Here is a 22,518-nt window from a genome sequence, read left to right as displayed (position 1 = left end):
TCTTGTCCCGCGTTTTGCTACGCGCTCCGAAGGTTTTTCTACTGTCGCAAGAAAACCGCGATCCACGCCTATAAATAGACTCGCGTTACTCGTCGATGCGTTCTAAAAAGTTTCGCGACTATAGGTATCCCGCGGTCATCGCGGGATTTCAAGTGTTCACCGTTTCGAATTAAAGGCAAAAAGACGCGTTACTAGGTTTCGCGTCGAACGCAAGCGTGAACGGGCATGACAGCCGCGAGAAAATTAGTTGGCTAAAGGGAGTGAAAATCTAGCTCTAGCTAGATAACCGGTGAGGACCACGCAGAATCGCCAGTAGGTTCGATCGTTTTTTGCATCGCCACACATTGCCGATCTACACGCGATGGTCGGACGATCCAATGGAGAGAAGAGGTAGGAGGTTTCTTGACCGCATGCCGTAACGTCGCTGTTTATTAATGCGAGCTAACGTTTGCCTGCTGGCTTTTCTTCTAGATGAGAATGCGGCGCAATTATGCGGCGCAACTATGCGACGCTACTCGAACCGTGCCACGCTCGATATCAATTAGACGGTTTTTATTGCGATTCCAGTGGCGTACGGCGGCTCGTTTATACAAGGGTGGCGACCGCGCGTCACCCACGGTGAGTACCGGCCGACGAAAAACAAATGGTCGTGATCCCGCGATCTTACGATCGTCGCCCGCGGTCACGGGCCAACTTTTGTCCTCGTCGCGTTCTACAGCCGAGAGTCGGGCAAGTCGAGAGAAGCGAAGTAGAGTGGAGAGCGAGCAGCTCGTGTTGTACGTGAGAAAGAGCCGAGCGGAAGCGGGATCGAGCTATCGTCGCGCAAGAAGGCCGGACAGAGAGCGAAAGGGACAAGAAAAGGAGCACGGGAACGGGAGTCAAGGAACTAGAAACGAATTCCATTTGTGCGACTGAGAGAGGACGAGGCGTGAACGGTGGAATCGACGGAGATACGGAGAATCGGAAGATAGGATAAAAAGGGTTGTGGCACGACGTTGGTCGCGAGGTACACGCCGCGCTTACCGTACCGCGCGCGTACCGAAGTTAGAGAAAGAATAAACCACGTAAGAACGCAGGCTGAGAAAGCAAGAGAAACTAAGCGCACCGGATAGAAGAGAGGATGCCGGGTAAACGGAACTCGGGGCGTAGAAGACACGGATAGATTGTAAATAAGAGAGGAAAGCACGGTGAACGTGCAGGATTATTCTGAATCGAAAAGCTCTCGACGAGTTTCTACCGGTTTGCATTGTCGGTACGCTAGAGGGCACGTTCTGGTACGAGGTGTTGTACGACTACAAGGTGTTACGGAGATATACTCCGGGCGTACCGCGCACGTGTACGCACGCGTACGCACACGTACACCATTGACCGGCGTGCAACGATCGCTTAACCATTGACTGGAACCACCGGATCGTTCGCATTATTCCTATCGAGGCCCTCGCGTTCTCTATTCCGACGTTAACAGCTTCGAAAATCTATTAAAGGTGGAATTTCGGCAAACAAATGGCCGTTGTCGACGGAATTGTCGATGTAGTAATAATAACGAAATGTCCAGTCGTAGTGATTAAGTCGGTGATTAAATTTGCATCGCTAATGGATCTTTATGATTGCGAAGATTGAGAGATTACAGGCAACTTAATGTCGAATCTATGTTCCAACGATTAAAAATTACGAAAACCGATCAGATACGCGTCCTTAAAGTCATACATTACCGAACGCAATACCTCGTAGGACTTTCCGTCGAGGTCGTTGCGATCAAAAGTTGTTTTGTATCGTAACGCCAACGACCCACCCTTCCTTACTATCCGGAAGCAAAAGTCGAGTTAAACGTACTTTCGCGGTGGGCATGGCTGAACTCGTCGCGATGCGAAGCGACGCGACGCGACGCACCAACAACTGGCGAGAGGACGCGAAAGGGCGAGAATCAGTAATGAGTACGTTACGGGTTTCTTGACTGGCTCGAGTATCGCTGCAAAAACTCGCTCTCGATTCTATCCATGAAGCTCGGAGATGAACGCTGGAAGAGGAGCGAACAGAGGAAAGACAGGTAAAGGAGGCACGGAAAACGAGAGAAGAGGGTAGAGACGAAAGCGATGGAGCGAGAGGAGAGGGAAAAGAAGAAGGAGGAGCAGACGTGGGCCACGAGAGCTCGAATGCACCGCGCTGGACCAGCGATCTCCGCGAATTAATCAAATACGCGAGCGATTTGTCTTCGTTACACCCACGTGGGCACCCCGGAGGGACGCCTGTGTAACCGGGGTGACGAAGCCCTCTCGACTCGGCACCGCGGGTGAAAAACCCGTCCACCGTCTGCGTCCACCAGACACGCTCCGATTGCAATTTATTCATTTCATAATCGAAGGGAAGGGAGCAGGTTTGGTTTTCACGTAGATCCCGCACAGGATGGTTATAACTCGAGAGTCGCGTAAAATCGCGATAACGCTTCTTATCGGTTCATTTTCGCTCTGTCCCTTCGGGGTTGGTCTCGCAATTATAAGTTAACGATTATCGATAAATAGATGGGTGCGAATGAAACGATCGCGTTTGTTTATATTGCCGTTTAAAACGCACTGGCGATTATGCGAGTGGTTCGGACGTGGTCCGAAATCGTGTCGGAGATCCCTTCGGACACGCGGATGATTCTGCCGTATTGGGATGCGAAGTAAATCGTAATTATATACGGAGAGTAGTACGTGATCGGTGGATCCTCCTCTCGCAGCGAGACTCGATGGAAAAAGATCACGCGGACGTTTAATAACACAGGTACCGAATGCCGATGGGTGTAGAGTGTAGGTACGATGTATAAATGTGCGTGTACGTCTCTCCGCTACCAGCGTCGGTGCCGAATACGCGACCTCCGTCGTGTATTTGTACGCGCGCTGATCTCATCCATACGCTATTTTACAATTACACTTTACGATACACAATTTCGTACAAACCTGCTTACATTTACGCGCGCAAATTCGCGTCGGTATTCTTCGAAGCGAGCATGCACGTACGCCAGCTACATTTACATGCGCGAGGACGAGTTTGCAGCAATTTTAATAACACGGCTATCGGGTGCCGGTAAGCATAAGTTTCGGCCGAGTGTTCGGCGTGCGCTCGCGCGCACATGTGTATACTTTTTCTCCAGATCGATATCGATCCGCGGTTGCGGTGTGGTTCGTTGCACGCCAGCCGATTGAACGACCGCTTACTGCTTACGAGCGTAACGTGTGTGCGTATCTCTGAGAAATATTACATAGTCACGCGCATACGTATACCGGTAACCGTGTATTAATTTCATTTGTCTCAGCTCTCGACCTCTCAAACACGCTTATTAGAATTCAGATTGAAACGACGAAACTGTACGCGAAACAACTTACTTACTTTTTAGTCGAGTGGGTCGCGTGGGATAATAGCGCGACGTTCTCCATTCCCGTGGATTTCGCGTATTTATCGAGCAGACGTAGAACTATTAGGAAGGGAACGAAATGGAATGGGTATAAATAGCGAACCATAAATTATGCCATCCACGTACGCGTCCGAGTACCATCTTTAAGGCAGAGTCCGTATAACCTATGTCGCTCGACTCGTCGAGTCTCGATACGATACGATGGCGGCGACGACGACGACGAAGACGATGTTACCGGATATCGTGCAAATGGTAGCCTTCGCGGCTACCTTCCACGTAAACCCATGGAGGCGGTGCTTACTCCGCATCTCCGTCTACCAGGTTTTTCCTACAGTTGCCGAGGAAAAACTCGATCGGTTCCATGGGAGACACGATCGCGACGCGGTAGATCCAAGGCGTTTGTCGAAACCTATCTAGAAGAGACGTACTAGACTCCTGCTTATCCGTACCACTCCCGTTTTGGATTGAAGTGCGATCGATCGATCGGGGCAATTATCGACGAGCATCTCGCGAAAAAAAAACTTATGTGTACTCTCGAGTCGTATCTAAGCTATACGAATACGAGACGCATCTCGATGTCAAGGTAGGGAAACCGTCTGTCCGTCGAGTACATCGGATCGGGGGGATCGATCGATCGAGCTCGGCTAAATGTCACGAAGATATTCGCCAGGTAACTGGCGAGACAAAGCGATAACGGTTCGCTCGACCGTATTCAATAGCGTCGATAGCGCGAGCAAAACCGAAGACGGTCTAGAAGTCTAACGCAAGAACAATACCACGTGGGATACCGCGGGGCGGCGGAACATCCCTACGGTTCTTGGCACATTGACCGTGGGCGGACAGGGATCGGCACTGGTTATGCAGGAAACATGCTCTGCTCTGCCGTCCGATCGTTCATCGTCTGCCAGCGGTAATGATCGCTTGATTTCCCTATTAATTAATTGATTTCATATGTCCGTGTTATAAATTTTCTTTGAATTTCTCTCCTCTTTCGAGGTTTTGGAATAAATAGCGAGTCGTTGAAGAATATATATTTCCTCGTCTTATCAAAGATGATCATCGATCATTGGTCATTTCTTACTTCTATTCGCTTGGTTTAACATCCGTAGAAATCGGCCAAGGAGAAAATGTTCTGGTGATAGCGAGTATGCATACTGCGCACTGTTATTGGTAAGGTCATTAAAGAATAAGGCGTACTGTATACGCGCGATGCATTTTATAGAACGGTGTTTAGCGAAATTGCGGCCATTCGATTCAATCAATCGATCATACCGTTGGAAACAACGAATCGCGTACGTATCGGAAACAATGTACGAGTGATGATTGCCAAGATTTTCGTACAATTTGCACCCCGAGAAATAAGAAAAGAGCAAAATGCGCACGTGAGAACAAGCTGAAGTTGTAATTAACGAGCAGCTTGCTTATATAGTATCCGAATACCTTTTCGTCATTTTTGCGCTTTCAGTCTTCCCCCTCCACCATTTCCGCCCTTTCTTTTCGTGTTCCTTTTTAAAAGAAACAGACCAACGAACCAACGAATTCTTCGTTCGCTAAGGTCGAGGAAAAAAAATTAATACAAGGTTTGCATCGCATCCCTTTCTCCTCGCAAAGATTCAAGCTTCCGACGCTCGGTCTTAAAACGATCGTTACTTAAAAGAAAAGTATAAGAAAAAGCCACTTTGTAGCCATTTAACAACGATAATAACTGTGTTCGCAGGTGAACGGCCAACCAGATTTTATTTGGTGAAGGAAGAACCGGATCTAATGATGGATTCCAACACGGGCATGATTCGGATTCGCCTTCCACTGGACCGAGAAACTCGGGACAAGTACATTCTCAGCGTAGAGGCGCGCAATGGAATTTCCGCAGGCTACTGTCAGGTAACCGGCGTCGATAGAAATCGAAACAATCACGAGAGAAATCGCGATACATACACGAGCCAAGGTAGCAATCTGATCGCAACGCCGTCGCATTGTTTCTCGTCACACAGGTGGAATTGAACGTGGAGGATGTGAACGACAACGCTCCGACGTTCCCGACGAGCAGCGTCCGCATTTCCGTTCCGGAATCGCATCCCCTTCACTCGGCGCTTTACGTAGCACACGCCACCGATCCCGACATCGTTCCGTCTCACCCTATACGCTACGTCCTTGGCCAGAATAGCAACGACCTCTTTGGAATAGACGGCCGCTCGGGAGAACTCTATTTAGCAAGGAGATTGGACTACGAGACACAGCAAAGGCACGGTCTTCTGATAAGAGCGTTGGATGGTGCGGGTCTCTCCGCGAATCTCAGCCTGAGCGTCGAGGTACAGGACGTGAATGACAACCCCCCAGTGTTCGAGAGGAACGAGTATCATGTGGAGGTTCCCGAAGGCGCCAAGCTCGATTCTCAAGTGAGAAAAATCTTCATTACACGCCCGTCACGCGGGCATTTGTTTGTCGAGGAGACGTGCGGTAGGATTCCCTTTCGCGGAAGGGAGCGAGGGAGCGCATCGCAAAGTGTACATGGAAATGTGTACAGAACGAAGAAAGGCTAGAAGAGCGGGAGAGAGAAATTCTGGGTCGGTAGAGGAGCGAGAGGGATTAACAACCTTTCTCCAGTGTTCCTCCGCATTCTTGTTCCTCGCACTCTTTTTGTTTTTCAAATTTGTTTTCGCCAAGCGTAACTTCATCCGGCGGGACAACCGGGAAGACCAATCATGCTGAACCTTAACACCCACTCGGATCGATGATCATCTCCTCCTCTACCTTTTGTCCTCCTCCTTTTCTATTTTTCGGTCTTCTTCGATTAGATACGGCGAATACAGTGGAAGAAGAAGAAGACGTTGACTCATCGAGTTCACCTTGTCAGCGGAGAACAGAAACGAATTAGCTGAACGCCGGAGCGCGCGAAAGATTAGTGATGCGAACTGTAAGGTTACTAGATAGACCAGTTCAGTGGAAGGATTGATAGACTATAACCGATAGTTTGATATAGGAACGCGCAGTAACGCGTTGTACGCGATATATACATACGCGCTAATACATATACCTGTGCGCATGTGGTATGGTGTATCGCGGCCCTCTATGGAGTAGTACGGAATACACGGGATTGATAGGTAATCGTTGATAGGCTTAACAGAAACGCAGCGCACAGCTGCTCGTTTTATGAACAACCCATGCTGATTATCCCGCTTGAAAGGATTATTTATCGTGGTTTAAACATCATTACCGACGAAGTTGGAACGAAATTCTTCTCCATTTCGTGAAATTTTTCCTTGTCGGTGTCTGACTCTCGTGGAGGCGTCGAACTTCATGCTCACGGATACAACTATTTACTTCGGGTAGACTCGTTCTTTGTCGTGATCGTTGCAGTTATCGCTGTCGTTTTCGAGAAGCAACGTTTGTCTAATTTTTCAAACAGTGGTTGACAGATAGCATCTTATTTCGTTGCGTTTCGTGGCACGACGCGCGACCACAACGGTCTTGCTCTAAACACAAGGATAAAGATGAAGTAGGAAGTAATCGGAAAAGAGTCATTAGCTGTTGCATACACGAGAACACGTTCGTCATTGGAGTAGCGATATCTAGCGGTGGAACGAGAGACGAACAGCGCGATTCCTCGCGGTGCGGTGGTAGCCACTGGTGGACGCAATCCCGAATACAAGGATACCGATGACGAATGGTCGAGAGATCGTTGCCGCAAGATAAGCCCGTTAAATGACGTCACATTTTTAATACAACGGATACACGAGGGTACGATAGAACGGAAACGACGACGACGACGACGACGACGACGAGGTGAACAGCGCGCACGTTCCTCTCTTCCTCTTTCCTTCTTCCTTCGCCACTCGATCTCTCGTTCCATCTTTTCTCGGCGCGGCGTACACGTATATATCGGTGGTATCTATCGGCGAAACAGATCTGTGAGCTGTCGGTGGTATCCAGACAATATCTTAGCCGCGACCGGGAGAGAGACGAGCAGAGAAAGAAACTCGGGGAGATAGTAGGGGGAAGCAGCAGCTAGCAAGAGTAACTTGGCTTACAGTGAGGGTAACCCTTCACCCGCCGCGAACTAATAACGTACAGTTAGACACATTACTGCCTGCTCCCACGTCAGGTTCTCCTTCTAATGGTGGTCGATCTCTACTCTTCCTCCCTCTGTGCCGCTGCTGCCGCCGCCGCCGCCGCCGCCGCCACCGTTTCGTCCTTCTTCCTTCACAGATGAGAAGACGAGTGCCGATCCTTTCTATCCTCGTCCTCGTCCCTCCGCCCTTCGCGCTCGTCGCCTTTTCTTCCTTGTGGTTCGCCATCCATCATTGCCCGTGCGCCAGCTTCGTGCACGGGATACCAAGTTATATACCCTCGATCCTATGTTTCTTCTTCTTCTCCGACCTCCGTAATTCACGATCCTCCCGCACTGGAAAACATCGACCGGTTCGAACGCATTTAGGGTTCGCGGACTTTGGGTGCGTTTAATTAATACGGAACGACCGGATCGACTGGTCTTGTCTCCTCGCCGCCTCTTTCTCCCTGCGTGCCACCTCGCCGCCGCTGCCTTCTTTTTCATCGATCTCATCGGCTTTTTTTCGTCTCCTCGAGAAACGTTTACATCGCAGAAATTCAGATTTCTCCCCCTTTGCGCGGCCGAGGAAGTATCGTAATTGTCGTACTCGTTTTTCCGTTGTATCGACCTACCTAAAAACACGCTCGTAAAACAAACTTGTTCCTGTCCTCTACACAGATTCTTCAAGTGACCGCGGTGGACCTTGATACGGGCAATAATGCGAGGCTGAGTTACCGTCTTCAAGGATCAACGGCCTTCCGGATCAGTCCGAACACCGGTTGGATTTACCTCGCGCAGATTCTCGATCGCGAGACCCTGGATCGGCACGCGCTGACGGTTCTCGCGACCGACAACGGTTCTCCGGCCGCGACCGCGAGCGCTTCCGTGCTGGTCACGGTGCTCGACGACAATGACAACGATCCCCGATTCGAGAAGGATTTTTACGGATTCGACCTGTTGGAGAATCTACCCTCGGGTACGCTGGTCGGATCCGTGAGTGCCTCTGATCCCGATCTTGGGAAAAACGCCCTGCTCAGATACGCGGTGGTCCAGGCCAACAGCAGTTTCACCGTCGATCCTGATACAGGTAAGATCTTTTTCTCCCTTCTGACTTTCTTCCTCTGTTTGCATAACCGATATTAATCCGGTGCGCGCGTACTTAGTTGTTTCTCGTCGAACCGACGCTCGAGTGTTTACGAAAGCTGTCAGCCGACTATGACGCAGCTGATACAGCTATGATCGCTCGAACGTCCAAACAAAAAATCCCACGCGACTAGAAAATATCTCCGTCCAGGAAAATATCAACGAGTTCTATATACTGTCCGAATTTCCGATAGGATTAACATATCATGATATCGAACGCAGTTCGGTACGATATCGAACACATTTACAGCTCGATGTTCCTTTTTATGGAGTGACACATATGTTGGAAAGGAATTTACGCGATCGCGTCACGTCTCTAGCTTTCTAGCGCAGACAGAAAGGAATGACGCGTATTCGAATTGAATTCGAACCGGGCGTTGAGCAAGGTGTGAAGAAAAGGAAGAAAGAAGGGATTAATTTACTAAATAGCCCTCGGCCATCGACGTTTTTAATTTACGCGTTGCTCTTACGTCAACTCGGGAACGGTCCTGGTGATGTTGCGTACCATTGTTAAACAGCGGTACCGTGCACGATTGTGCAACCCTTTAGAACAGCAGACAGAAACGACACGATAGATCTTCAGACGCGGGTTTCGTAAGTCCTCGAAAACGCTTAATGAAATCGGCTTCCACGGTGCGCACAAAGCTCTGTCGTTCGTTCTGGTGGACGCGCGTCTCTCGGCTTTGGCGCGCGTTCAAGATTTATAGCGGTCGAAGTCGAAGAAAAAGAAGCGAAGGAGCGTAAATTTATTTTTGATACGAATGCCTTTAATTGGAAGACCATACAACGCAATATCGGAGATACGAACAGTGGCGCGATTATTTCGTTTTTGTAACATCTCCCCTGCTTCGTGGATATCAAAGTATAATCCCGTAAGAGTGGTGCTTTCACCTTACCGGCGTGTAACGAATCACCAGAAAGGGCCCGGGTTCAGCACACACTGCGAAACGAGCACGCACGCTGCCTCTCGTATGCTACGCGCATACGTGCTTTGATTGGCATGCGACACGAGAGTATTTGTGTACATGCTGGTTCGAGACCAGGCCGGTCTTCCTCTCGTATCCACGAGAAGTCTCGCTGGTCGGTGCACCGGCCTGCCTGTTTGCAGAGGAGGGACTCTTCTCCAGTCGTTCCAGTGCGAACCTTCGCTACAGAGAAATAAAAATAACCGTTGCCTCTCTCTGCCGGAAGTATTCAGTTGTTCCGTCGCAGCGGTACTTGTATATTAATCTTTGGTTTCGGAAGGTTCTACTCGACTTGTGCGCGTTGCCACCGATAGTCATGCGAGAAATTAGCGGAAAACCAAATAGCGGTGAAACGCGGGAAATCGTGGAGCGGTTGGTCGGTTGGCCAGTTTCGGTATATGTTTCACAGCTTCCAAGAAATATCTTATTGATTGTGGCGGCGCGGAACGAGTTTCCCTAACGCAGTCTCGGAAGAGCATGGATTTCCAAATATTGGAAGAAACGCGCGGGAACGGAAAGAGAGCCGGTTCCTGAAGGGGGCAAAGAAGTTCGTCGCACGGTCCCACGGTTAACACGAGAAACGCATTAGCACGCGTCCTACGATATACTTCTTATTGTTCCGCGATGGTATCCCTCGATGCCGGCTCGTTTGCATGTTCCTCCGTCGATCGTTTGTCTTCTAAACGACGAGCACGGCGACGTCGACGGGGTTCTGTCGGCGCTGGTAGACGAGGTGGACGCGTCGGACTGGACTAGGTACGTCGAGAATTCGTAGAGGCACGCGGGTGTCTCGTGTGTCCTACGAACACCGAAGCCCTTCCTTCGACCCCTTATACGAATTGTTTTCCCCATTCCTTTCCACATCTTGGAATAGTTTTGCTCGGTCGGCTAGGCGCTTGCTTAATTACCCATTAATGCGCTGACCCATCGAAAAGACAGCTCGAGAAGACTCCCTCTCTCCTTTTTACGTTTCTTCTTTCTTTTCCTTCTTTCTTTCGATCTCCGCCTCCTCCTTCTCGTCCGGTTCCTCCTTCCTTTTCTTCTTCTCTTTCTCCTCCTTCAGCCCCTCTACCCTTCGTAACTTTTGCGGTCCGTCTGTACCGCGAGATACGTAATTACAGCGGTGCTCGTTACACGCGCGACTATATACGCATCCGTATTGCAATTATAATATGCGAGAGGAGGACGGAAACGAAATACGATAGCCGGTGTCGAGGCGCGATCAAGGAATTCGAGCGTTCGAACGGACGTTTCTTAGCGAGCGTACGAACAGCGATTATCCAATTAATCGTTCCTGTCGAGGAAAATTGATAAGGTCGATTTCCTCGCACAATGTCGGCGATCGTCCGACCCACGTACGTACACGAATTCTATGTCAACATATTTACGGCATTTCCATCTCATTTATACGCGGTCTCTTGCTGCGTATCACGAGCATCTTCTCGTACCCATCTAGAGAATCGATGCGGTGAATCGATATAAATAAATACGAGTGGGAAACGTCTTAGATATCTTAGAAAATGAACGAAACGCGACTCATCTTTTCGTTTGTGATTTTCAGGCGAGATCACGACTAAAGAACCGCTGGATCGGGAAACGAAGGGAGTGCACGAGCTGGTCCTCGAGGCACGAGATCAAGGAACCCCGTCCAGAGCGGCCAGGGTACCATTGAAGGTTACCGTACTGGACGTGAACGACAACTCGCCCGAAATCGTGGATCCTCAAGGGGACGTGGTGAGCGTCAGGGAGGAACAACCACCGGGAACGGAAGTAGCGAGGGTTAGAGCGTTGGACACGGATCTCGGCGAAAATGCGTCCGTAACCTACACGATTTTGAAAGGTAATGCGTTACAGCCGAAGAAACACGGATCGAATCGGAGTGATTTCGTCTCGATCCACGAAAAGGAAGAAAGCTCGCTCGAAGAAATTAGTTATCCAATTACCAAGACAATTATGCACGGTCTTAAAGACGAACTCGATCGGGTTGTGTTTATACGGTCTCGTTAGGATTGCCATCCGATTTTCTCAAGAACGTTTACGAGTCGTTTCGACCCTTTCGAGCCAGTCGGATACATGCTTAACGAGTTTGAATAACCGTAATATTGCTATTTCCTTAATGGTGTTTTAACGTTATTCGTTCTCACTGTCGAGATCACGCGAGTTTTTCACCGAGTGTCGATTATCGTACTCTCACGACTAACCTTGACCTGTACAGACCGAGACTCGGATGGTTACAACGTTTTCACCATTGATCCGATCACCGGCATGATCAGAACGAAGGCGGTTCTCGATCACGAAGAACGAAACGTATACCGGGTGTCCGTAAAGGCGACGGATGCAGGCCGACCACCGCGGCATGGTATACGCGCGTTAAGAGTCGAGGTTTTAGCGCTGGCGGATAACCGGCCGACCTTCACCAGCAGCAGTCTTGCCTTTAACGTGAGTATCATCGACCTCGTCGCCACCGCTATGCAACTTTCGTTCACTGGTCGATTCATTCGAATTTTTCGCGCGATTTATGAGCATCGTGGCTGATAAAGCATCTCGTAGGATGGACGCGCGTGCACGTTCAAAGGTGTTCAAGCATCGACAACTCTTCTTTCGCAAAGCGGTAAAAAGTTAATTACGGAGGAAAGGGATAAATTTTAAAGGGGTACTTTAAATCGGAATCAAACTATTACTTCGGCTTTTACGATCCTACTAATTAGGAAAAAATCGCGTAACACGATTCGTTTAGGTACGCGAGGACGCTAGTATTGGACAAGCGGTGGGATCGGTGTCGGGAGCGGGTCCAGCAGGCCGCGTGGCCTTCACCTTGGATTCCCTGACACCCATCAGCGAGTTTCCAGCATTCGATGTGGATCGTAGCTCCGGTCAGTTGGTGGTCGCTCATTCTCTCGACCGCGAAAACGTTAGTGAATACCACCTAGAGATTCGCGCATTGGACACCACGTCGATCGGCAACCCTCAGAGCATCGCCGTCTCGGTGAAGATCATGATCGAAGACGCAAACGACAATCCACCCCGATGGCCGCAGGATCCGATAACCGTTCGAGTCTCGGAGAAGGCAGTGATCGGTTCTACCGTCTACAATTTGACGGCCATCGATTTGGACAGCGGTTTGAACGGCGATCTTAGATACAGTCTGGTGGCCGAATTTCCATCGAGAGGCAGCTTTGCGGTCGATTCGCTGACCGGCGCTCTAACCTTGGCCAGGCCTCTCGACAGGGAGGAAAGAGCCGAGTACATGCTGATCCTGAAGGCGTCCGATCGCGCTCCTCCCGGCGAACAACTAGCCTCGACCGTGACCGCGAGGATCATCGTGCTCGACCAGAACGACAACGACCCGGTTTTCGTTGCTCCGGAATCGACCAAAGTCGCGGTCACGCCGGACCTCTTACCAGGTGAGTGACTCTCTGCTATGCGATTTAGCTCATTCAGGCAAGAGCAACGAGTGAGATTAATCGAATCTTAAACACGTAGAGATCTTTCAGTTTGCCGCGCTAACGCGCAGAGACGGCCGATTCAATTACAAAGCAGCATTATCGTAAATTGGCATCGTTGCAGGGGCGATGCTCGTGAGAGTGGTCGCCGTGGATAAAGACGCAGGTGACAATGGCCGTGTATCGTATGTGATTACATCGGCGAACGAGGAGGCGAGATTCTCGGTGGGTTACGAATCTGGTATAGTGAGCCTGGAGAGGCCGATGGTAAGGTCGACGGAGCTGGAGATTACGGCGAACGATCACGGTTCCCCACCACGCAAGTCCACTCTCAGGCTGATTCTGACGTTGGCTTCTGGACAGACCAACGGACCTCCTCGGCTACTGCTCGCCAACCCTGTAGCTAGAATTTCAGAAGACCTCCAGGTCGGAGCACCGGTTCTAAACGTCGCCGGTCCTATCATCGCCGATCAGGGTAAGCATGCACCGCAATCTCTTTCAAAGAGTTATCGTGGACTGGCAAACCGCGAGCGCGCGGATCGTCAAGATCGCGATTCTCGATTCCATTTTATTCCCATTAAATACGCGAGATAAAACTCGCGTTGGGTTTACAACCGGTCAGTTTATTGATAAATATCCGCCGATGCTCGTATATCACTCGCGAAAGATGATCAGATAGAACCGCGTATATTCGGTTAACGCTTGCAAGGATAATGCGAAGGGACAAAGCCGAACTCGGCTGCCTCGGAACTTATCGATCTCTTTCGCGTACACGCACACACCGCCGTTGTACGACAAGGATGCACGAGAGGACCAAAAATGGGGCTCCCGCGCGGCTATCCTTTTAGGTGTTCCGCGAGCGTCCTTATTGTTTCGGTGGTGCGTCGCTGCATAAAGTGCGACGGAACAGGAGGGGCTGTCAATTTAGCGCTCCCTATACCAGCAGAAGGTGAAATTACATTCTCCTATCTTGTCCCGGCTTGTGCCCTCTCTTCTCTCGTATCTCTTTCCATCCCTCCTTCTACGTTCTGCTCCACGGATTTTCGAGTTTGGCTGTCGCCGCGCGCCAGCGTATGCGCGGTTATGTGCCACCTACATGTCGGACTGCCAGAAAGGAATATAACCGCTGCCAATGGCCACTCCTGCTAATAGGAAAGCTCTGCTATGAAAATACCACGAATAATTGCCTCGAATCTGGCTGGTACCGGACATTACAGTAAATTCAGCGAAACGACTCTTGGTCTGGCTCCCTCCTGTTCGAAAGTGCGTTCCATCCGCGTGCTACGTCTGCGCGATACTCTCCCTCTCTCTCCCCCCTCCCCTCTCTCGCCATTCTCTCTTCTCCCACAATATGGTTGCTTGTCGCCGCGTTAAAAGCTCCTCGGAGAATTCCGCCGATGAGAAAATTTTATTCTCGTAGATAGAGGTTCGACGGTGTGCGTTAGGTGACCGCGCTCCTTGGTGCTCCGCTTTCCTCTTGAATCCTCCGCTTTGCCTTTCCTCCACCTTCAGTTCCGGCCGCCGCTTTTCGAATAGAAAAACGAACCGTAAAGCAGATGAGACAGAGCACGAGCATAATGATCACTAAAAGCGTGCGCAGAAAATCTGCTAGGTATTCTCGGTCTCGTAGCAAAACATTCTGTACGAGCGACAATATGGTATATCGCTCGTTTTGCGCTTATCTAGACCGGTGCCCGTGTATCAGACGAGCGCATTAGCGCGCCCTGCAGAACTTGCAAAGGGTTCCGCGTCCCTGTGAGATACCCCGAAGGACGAGGTTGCTGTTAGGGGTCCGGAACCGCTAGCGAGCCATCGCGCTGCATCGCAGCAGGGAGGGCGGATGAAAAGGAAGAACGAAAGGGGACAGGGCGAAACAATGGCCGCGTATATCATCGTGCCGCCAGCTTGCCGCAGTACGCATAGGCAAATCACCGGTTCCAACCAACACCGACACCGTCGTACGTGCAGCACGAGCGTGTGCGTGTCGTCACCGTAACTACCGTTCTGCTGCGTCTACGAATACGGAATACACACGAGACCCGGCCAAATGCTCTTCTGGCCACGTTCACGATGCGAGAGAGAAATACCGAATGATCGCTAGTGCGTCTCTTTGTTCTATGTTAACTAAAAGTATTGCCGCGGTAGTTTAATGCGCATCGTCCTTCGGAATTTGAGTATAATAACGAATGCATTAAACTCTGGCTTCCACCGGAAGACGTCACTCCTTCGAGAGAAAACGATGACCACGAGAATGGAATATTCCGTACTCGGGTTTGTCGTAAAACTCTTTCGTCTCGACCACACTTTTGATCGTTTTCCTTGTATACGGCCAAACGCGACCACCGGTAGATATACCTTGAAACGATATTCTTCCTATCCGACCGCGTTTCACAGATCGAGCCCGCCTAAATCTGGATTTTCTCTCGTATAAATTTTGCAAGCATCCGTAGTTTCGCAGTCGTAACGCGTTGAGTATCGAATGTCGGTAACCAAATTGTATAATTGCCGCGGGGCTAAGATCCTTTGCTTTTTATCTCCTTCTTCTCTCTTGTTATTTACCATTCACCCCTGGTTTCGAACCGTGTCCGGTAATCGGAAGAACAAAGCTATTTCGCGAATCGAATTTGCTTGGTATATTTTTAGGAATTTACGAAGCTTATCGCCTCGCGCTACGTGTCGATCTCCGACCAAGGGATTCGATCGCCTTCGCTTTAAAGGCACACATTTACGTATGCAAACTGACCGATAATTTCAGATTTTCGGAAAGGACCCGACAGGATAATGGTCTTGCGAGAAAACGAGTCTCGGTCGCGTGGTCCTAATTTCTTGTAACGTGCTTCGGTTGGCCGTAACTTCAAAAAAAAGAGCTTAATTTTATTCCACGCGTTGAATATCCATCGATGAAAATATCGACTGGAACGTTGACGAAGGTTTTGATATGATTGCGCAGGTAACGTCAGCTTTAGTATTCCAAGCAACCTGGCCGCGGACAAATTCTCCGTCACACCGAACGGTCTAGTGACTCTGCGTGGACCTCTGAATCGCGAGGAAGTCTCCCACTATTCGGTTCCGATTTTAGCGAGGTCCAGCAAGCTGTTGGATATCAGCACGCTCGAAGTTTTAGTCATGGATGAAAACGACAACAGTCCCGAATTTCGACCAGGTTCCTGTTACACGCTCGCCGTACCCGAGAACCAAGGGACTTCCGTGATTCACACGATCGCGGCGGCCGATCTCGACGAGGGGAAAAATGGGGAAATTTATTACAGTATCGTAGGTAAGACGCCTCGAAGTTCCACCTACTGTTTCCCTTCGTCCATCTACGCATACATACAGGCTTCATTGTTCTGGTGGCTTTTTAGGTGGTAACATTGGCGCAAAGTTCATCTTGGACTCCATAACCGGAATGTTGTCGATGTCGAATCTAGATCGGGAAGCGGTATCCAAGTACATCCTGACGATTTCAGCCAAGGACAAAGGTCGACCCAGCTTGGAGACACGATGTAACTTGACCGTAATCGTTCTGGACGTGAACGACAACGCTCCATCATTCGTTCAGAATCAGTATACCGAATCGAGACCTCGAGGGCCTGTTCCAAGCTCCGAGTATCCCGGATTCGCTTTGTCCAACGGCTTCTCGTATGGGTCTTCCAATTATCCGACAAACTATTATCCTAGCAAGTACGTGGCAACTATTTCCGAGGATGTGGCACCAGATTCTAGCGTCATGTCAGTGAGAGCGACGGATCCGGATCAAGGAGTGAATGGAAAAATCACCTACGCCATTGGCGAAGAAACGAGCTGGCTATTCAGAGTTGACAACCTAACGGGCGTCATTACAACTGCTGGGTGAGTAACCGACGTCCTCCATTTTTAACTATCACGATCAAAGACTTTTTTTTCACTCAGTCTTTACCCGAGAACAATGTTCTCACTGAGCTTTTGGTGATCTCGTCCTAGTCTCTTTACGTACGTCTTGTCCCTTCTCCCACATTGAATTCTTTCATTCGCGAGCTCTTCCAGCAAACTAATTTCATCCTGGCGTTAATTACTGCGCAATCTTTATTGCGGGTGAGATTAGGATCGCCGGTGAGATATTACGTCGGTACTGTCATCATAAAACGAGGAGTAGACGCATGGGAGGAGCGGGTAAGATACAGAAATGAAAAAAACCATCGGACAAGAAGGTGGTGGTGATGGAAAGAGGTGGAAGGTCTAGGAACGTCGTAGAATTATAAAGTCAGTCGATGCGACTCGTGAACGATGCACTGTGGTCGATTAGTTGATTCCATATGCATAACCCGTCGGCACGGATCAACGTGTTCTTCCTTCTCCTGTCTCCTTTCTTCGCCCGTGTCTCCCTTCTCGTCCTTCTCTTCTGTGCCCTTTGCGATTATGCGCGCAATAAACTCGTATCGCGAGACGTCGTTAAATCTCTAGTCCTCCCGTAGCTTCCGTTCTATCAAGGTCAAACACTGTTGATTAAATTTCACCGAAGGTTTTACGAACTCCGACCTTGTCACCATTCGAATATTGCCTCGTTATTACTCGCGTAATCCCCGGTGAAACGAAAGCTTCTGTACTTTTGTTAGTTCGTTCGTCGAAACGACATCGAATGGTACCGGCCGTGCTGGTTCCGTTTTCGATAGAGACGCAGACGAGTATGTAGGATCGTTGAAGAGAGACAAAAACTAGAAGGAGGAGTAGAAGAAGAGGAAAGCAAAAAAGAAAAAGAAAGAGGAAGGAAGAAAAAAGGAAAGACAAACAAGCAGCAAGCCGAGAAATAGGGAGATCTATAGGATGAAGGGTGTCGGTAGTCGGGAGGAGGCACGCAGAAGCGTACTTTTGCCGCGCGACAGCCGTGTGTCATTTCAGCGGGGCACCATGTGGCATTTCAATGCATTATTTCAGCCGGCAAAAAGCCTGATATGCAAAACCAGATCCCGGTCGGGCCACTCTTTCGCGATCTCTGTCTGCGACTCTTTCTCCGTCCCTTTTTCCTCCCACCACTTGTTCGGACGAACTTTCTTTCTCCGTCGTTCGCTCCGCGGCTGCTGCCGGCGCTCGTTTCTCTTCCCAATCGGTAGTCACCAACCGCGTGGCTGTATCGCGTTGTTGTTGGTATTGTTGCTATTGCTGTTACCTCGACAGTCCGAGCGGGTTCAGCAGCGCGGAGGTTCGCTACGAGTAGGTGTGTAAAAGTTCTCCCCTTGTTCATTCCCAGGACCACCCGGAAGAGATGAGATTGATAACTAACTTGAATAGGAACGACGATTCGGTATCGATAACGTTGCGCACGCCGATTAATCGAACCACGGCGGTAGGAATCCCGTGAACGTCGATGCGACATCATCCTAGCGGAGGTGATGATTTTCAAACAGAAGCGATTCGAAGAATATTATCTCGCATCTAGACGGTGTAAATAAAAATAGCCGCGCTCGTATAATCGCACGGTGCGACGGTCAGCAGCGAGAGTCGACTCTCGGCTCTGCTCGGTTAAATCGTAAATAACCGCGTCGATTTTGCGCGCTACCGGCGCACGATTATTATTCCACGCTCGTTAAAGGTTATTACGTGCACATACGAAGCAGGCAGTGTATACGCGGCAAAGACATTGTCGAGCTCAGCCGGTGCTTATCGCCGGCTCGCGAATTCGCAAGGTTCGCGTGACTTTTCCAAGCGGCTAATAAAGACAAAGTCCAACGATACGATAAATTACCCCTGACTCGCTTTATCGCTGCTATCCGACCGGAATTTTAGAAAAAATACCCGACAATTGAATGTTACTCGTTAAACGGTTACTTTCAATGGGAACAAATTATGCGTTCGAGTCGTGGGTCGAGCGAAAAATTTGCCACGATAGTATAATTAGATTAGAATTAACATGCGCGATAAAGACGTTGCGCCGTTTGGTTTCACGGATGTATCGAAGCAGGAGAGCAATACCTCCTAGCGAGTAAATTCTAGATAGCGGCAAGAGTGCCGGCCAAAGGGGAAAAGATGTTTAAAAACGCGCTGAACTATTCAGTTGAGGAGGCGTAGAAATCCGGAAAAGGAGGGAGAGGGTCGGAGCCCTAAGTCGATATAGCGATTTCTCGAGGCGTATAGCTCACGAGGACGGGGACGCTAAATTCGCTCAGTGGTAACGGCGAAAAAACAGCCAACCTCTCCCGGCTTTCGTGCGATTTAAGACACGAAACGGCGACCAGCGAGCCGCCATGGAGGATCCGCAGAGTTATGGTAATGGCGGACGTGGATTACACAAGATCGCTGTGCACGATTAAGGCTTCCGTCAGACAAACAAGCTATCCGCCGTCGCGCTACGCTGCGCTGCCACCTTCCGCCTTAAATCCGGCCCGTTCTCCTGGTTCGAACAATCGTCTATTGACCGGTAAATCAGAATTAAAGATGCATCTGATGCGCAGGGGCTCCGAACCGAACGTAATTTTCGCCAGTCGCTAATGTAACCGAGCTTTCCGGTTTGTCCGACCCGCTAAATAATTCTTCCTTTCCCTTTTGTCCATGATTATAGAGAATTTTCGCAACTCGTTCGATCTATCGAATGTCTCTAGCCCGATTGTTTCCCGCAGCCCCTTGGATCGCGAACGCCAAAGTTCCTACAACTTCGTGGTGGTAGCTACGGACAGCGGCAAGTACGACGCCAGGAGTACCACGATCCCGGTTGAGATTCGAGTGAGCGACGTCAACGATAATGCCCCTGTCTTCGACGAGTATCCCTTTCGTGCCCGCGTGTCGATTGGCACTCAGCCAGAGAAGAACATTCTGCGAGTAGTGGCGACCGACGCCGACGACGGTCCCAATGGAGAAGTGGTCTACTCTTTCCTGCACGAGCAAGAGAAGCCTAAATTCAGGATACACCCAAGCACAGGCGCCGTTACTGCGGCGTTATCCCTGTCGCAGGACAACGGCAAGACGTATCACTTGGAGGTGCTGGCCAGGGACAAGGGAAATCCACCGAAAAGCACTCGAGGATTGATCGAACTGCAAGTCGGAGATCTCGCCGACTTGGCGCCAGTGTTGAAATTTCAAAACGAGTCGTACGAAGTTGTTATTCAGGAAAATTCTGCGGCTGGCACCGAAGTGATCCAAGTCTCGGCCGTTCGGTCGGACGGTAGAAGGCAACACGTTTCTTACTCCCTTGGATCGGGCAACGACTTTGGCACGTTCACCATCGACGAGGATACCGGATTGTTACGCGTGAATGATCCCTCTAGGTTGGACGCGGAATTGTGGACCGATATGAGGGTGAAACCCGTGGAAGAACAAACCGATGACAGTCGAACGAATTCATGGGGTAGATCTCTGGAAGGACAGCAATCCAAGGAGAAACCTAGAGAAAGTTCGCAGCACGTGCTCGCTGTAGCTGCTAGAACCAGCGGTCCCGATCCCTTGGAAGCATACGTGAAGGTTGTAGTGAAGGTGTCAGACGTCAACGACAATCCACCGATTTTCACTCAAACACAGTACTCGGCAACGGTCCTGGAAGGCAACGTCAAAGGAGACTTTGTCGTCAAGGTAAAAATATAACGTCGATATGTTAACAATAATTAAAAGTTTCCACTAGCTTGTAAGGCAGAAGCGTATAATACGCGTGTTTCGTTTGCATAGCTTTCGGCCAGCGATGCGGACCAAGGGATGAACAGCAGAATCTTGTATCATATCGTTGACGGTAATCCGGACAATGCATTCACCATCAGTCCACCCTACAGTGGCATAGTTCGAACCAATATCGTTCTCGATCGTGAAATACGAGAGAAATATAGACTAACGATAATCGCGACGGACCAAGGAAATCCTCAGTTGACCGGAACGGCTGCTCTCAGCGTCCGCGTGATCGATATCAACGACAATCAACCGACTTTTCCAGAGCACAGTATCATCTCCGTTTCCGAAGGTAAGCCACGTTAATTATCACTAACGACGCTAAATTAAGGTCAGGAGAATAATAAAAGATAGAATATAAATGTCATTGAGTTAATTATGCCAGTCGTATAGTTCAATTATGGCGTTTATTCTTCTCAGCGTACGGTCGAGGCGAAGGTTAATCACCGATTATTTGTCTCATCTGGTCGCGATCGTACGCGAACAAATTACGGGCAAACACGAATACGCATACACCTCCTTAATTTCGATGCGTTGTGCGGCCGGTAATTAGCTCCTTCACGACCAACATGGCGCTCAATAACTCGATCTTGTTTTTTTTATCATAATCGTCTAATAGATTGGAATAAACCAGACGCTCTTCGAAAAGAACGATCGAATTTTCATATTCGTTTACTATCCTATTTTACGTGGAATCCGTTAGCATCGATTCGCTCGAATTCTAAACGACTTTGTCGAAAGATCGTTTGGTCGAAAGTAGAAAGAGATGTTTCCGCGTGGCAAAGCCGAGTGTATTTTGTGAGAGGTGAAACGCTCGAGAACGCAAGTGCACGAAAGAGAAAAGGAGATGGGATCAAAGAAAAGGGAAAAGCAAGTAAGTAATGGAAAAAAGAAAGGGACACGAATACCAGAGGTAGGAGTGCATACTACTCTCAAAGTATAAAGTTAAGTGGGAAAGGATTTATGCCGGCATTAAAGTCCAACTGTTCCGAACAATCTGCATAACTTAGGCGAGGCTGCGAACGCCCGTTTGAATAATTCGCGGTCTTCGTTCTTCCTGTTGTTCCACGCTGTTTGTCCTTCACATTCGTTTCATATTGCTCCTCATTGACAGATACGATTCAATGGAACAGCACCGAGCGAAAGTGGCCTCCAGTTTAACGCGTAAACGCTAGGCTTCGCGCTGCTACCCTTTCGAGCAGACCTACATTTTCGCTGGAGTAAAACGATGAAAATGTTAAAGAACATGGCATGAAAGAAGGCGATAGATTGTAAAAAATAGATGAACAGGCGATACGTAAAAATAATTGATCAAAGCTACACATAGAGCAATTTTCTAATAGTCCAATACGATGTCTTTTTCTCTGCGCTTTCTGTAGTCTTCGGACGACAGGATTTAAATGCGCTTCGTATTCTTCACTTCGTTCTCTTGTGCCTCTCATCCTTCCGCTCTTAGTATATGCGAGTACTTCCCCTTCTACTGCTCCTGTTCTTCTTTTCTTCTTTCGTCCACGTTTTTGTTGTATTCTTTTTGGTTGTTCGTTGTTTTTTCTCGTCTTATCGGTCTTTCTTTTGGTTTTTACTGTATATTTTTAAGGTTCAACGCAAAACAACGTGCGCTCTCACGCGAACGGAATAACGCGAGATCGCTATCTACTTTGTATCATCGTAAAACTTGAACGCGCTGTAAACCAGACTACTACATAGCAGGACTATTGAGGATGCAGCATTCGATAGAATTTAAATAGCGCAATCGCGTAACGTGTTAAATATGCAGAAACGTAGCAGCCTTTTTACGTGCTTGTTATTACCTCAAAGATTTGACTACGTATCACTTCGACAATGACGTGGGAGGCCTCGATGAAGGTCTTTACGCCCGTCGCGATGCGATCGATTGCGAAA

General features: G+C 49.3%; 1 protein-coding gene across 2 annotated transcripts in view; it reads left to right on the top strand.

Annotated features, from left to right (window-relative positions):
- The window catches only part of LOC126914261 (protein dachsous), a 213,400-nt gene that overhangs the window by 183,093 nt on the left and 7,789 nt on the right, over positions 1–22,518 (top strand). For both annotated transcript variants that reach the window (XM_050717913.1, XM_050717914.1), the window contains exons 4-14: positions 5,112–5,275; positions 5,386–5,790; positions 8,121–8,529; positions 11,112–11,390; positions 11,766–11,989; positions 12,288–12,954; positions 13,118–13,468; positions 15,944–16,270; positions 16,356–16,842; positions 19,584–20,529; positions 20,623–20,908. In XM_050717913.1, the coding sequence (XP_050573870.1) occupies positions 5,112–5,275; positions 5,386–5,790; positions 8,121–8,529; positions 11,112–11,390; positions 11,766–11,989; positions 12,288–12,954; positions 13,118–13,468; positions 15,944–16,270; positions 16,356–16,842; positions 19,584–20,529; positions 20,623–20,908 (4,545 nt within the window). The remainder of the gene's footprint in view (positions 1–5,111; positions 5,276–5,385; positions 5,791–8,120; positions 8,530–11,111; positions 11,391–11,765; positions 11,990–12,287; positions 12,955–13,117; positions 13,469–15,943; positions 16,271–16,355; positions 16,843–19,583; positions 20,530–20,622; positions 20,909–22,518) is intronic.

Source organism: Bombus affinis, chromosome 3 (genome assembly GCF_024516045.1).
Source record: "Bombus affinis isolate iyBomAffi1 chromosome 3, iyBomAffi1.2, whole genome shotgun sequence".
In the NCBI taxonomy this organism is placed as follows: domain Eukaryota; kingdom Metazoa; phylum Arthropoda; class Insecta; order Hymenoptera; family Apidae; genus Bombus; species Bombus affinis.
Note: the sequence above shows the minus strand (reverse complement) of the source record. Positions and strands in the feature narration are given on the sequence as shown.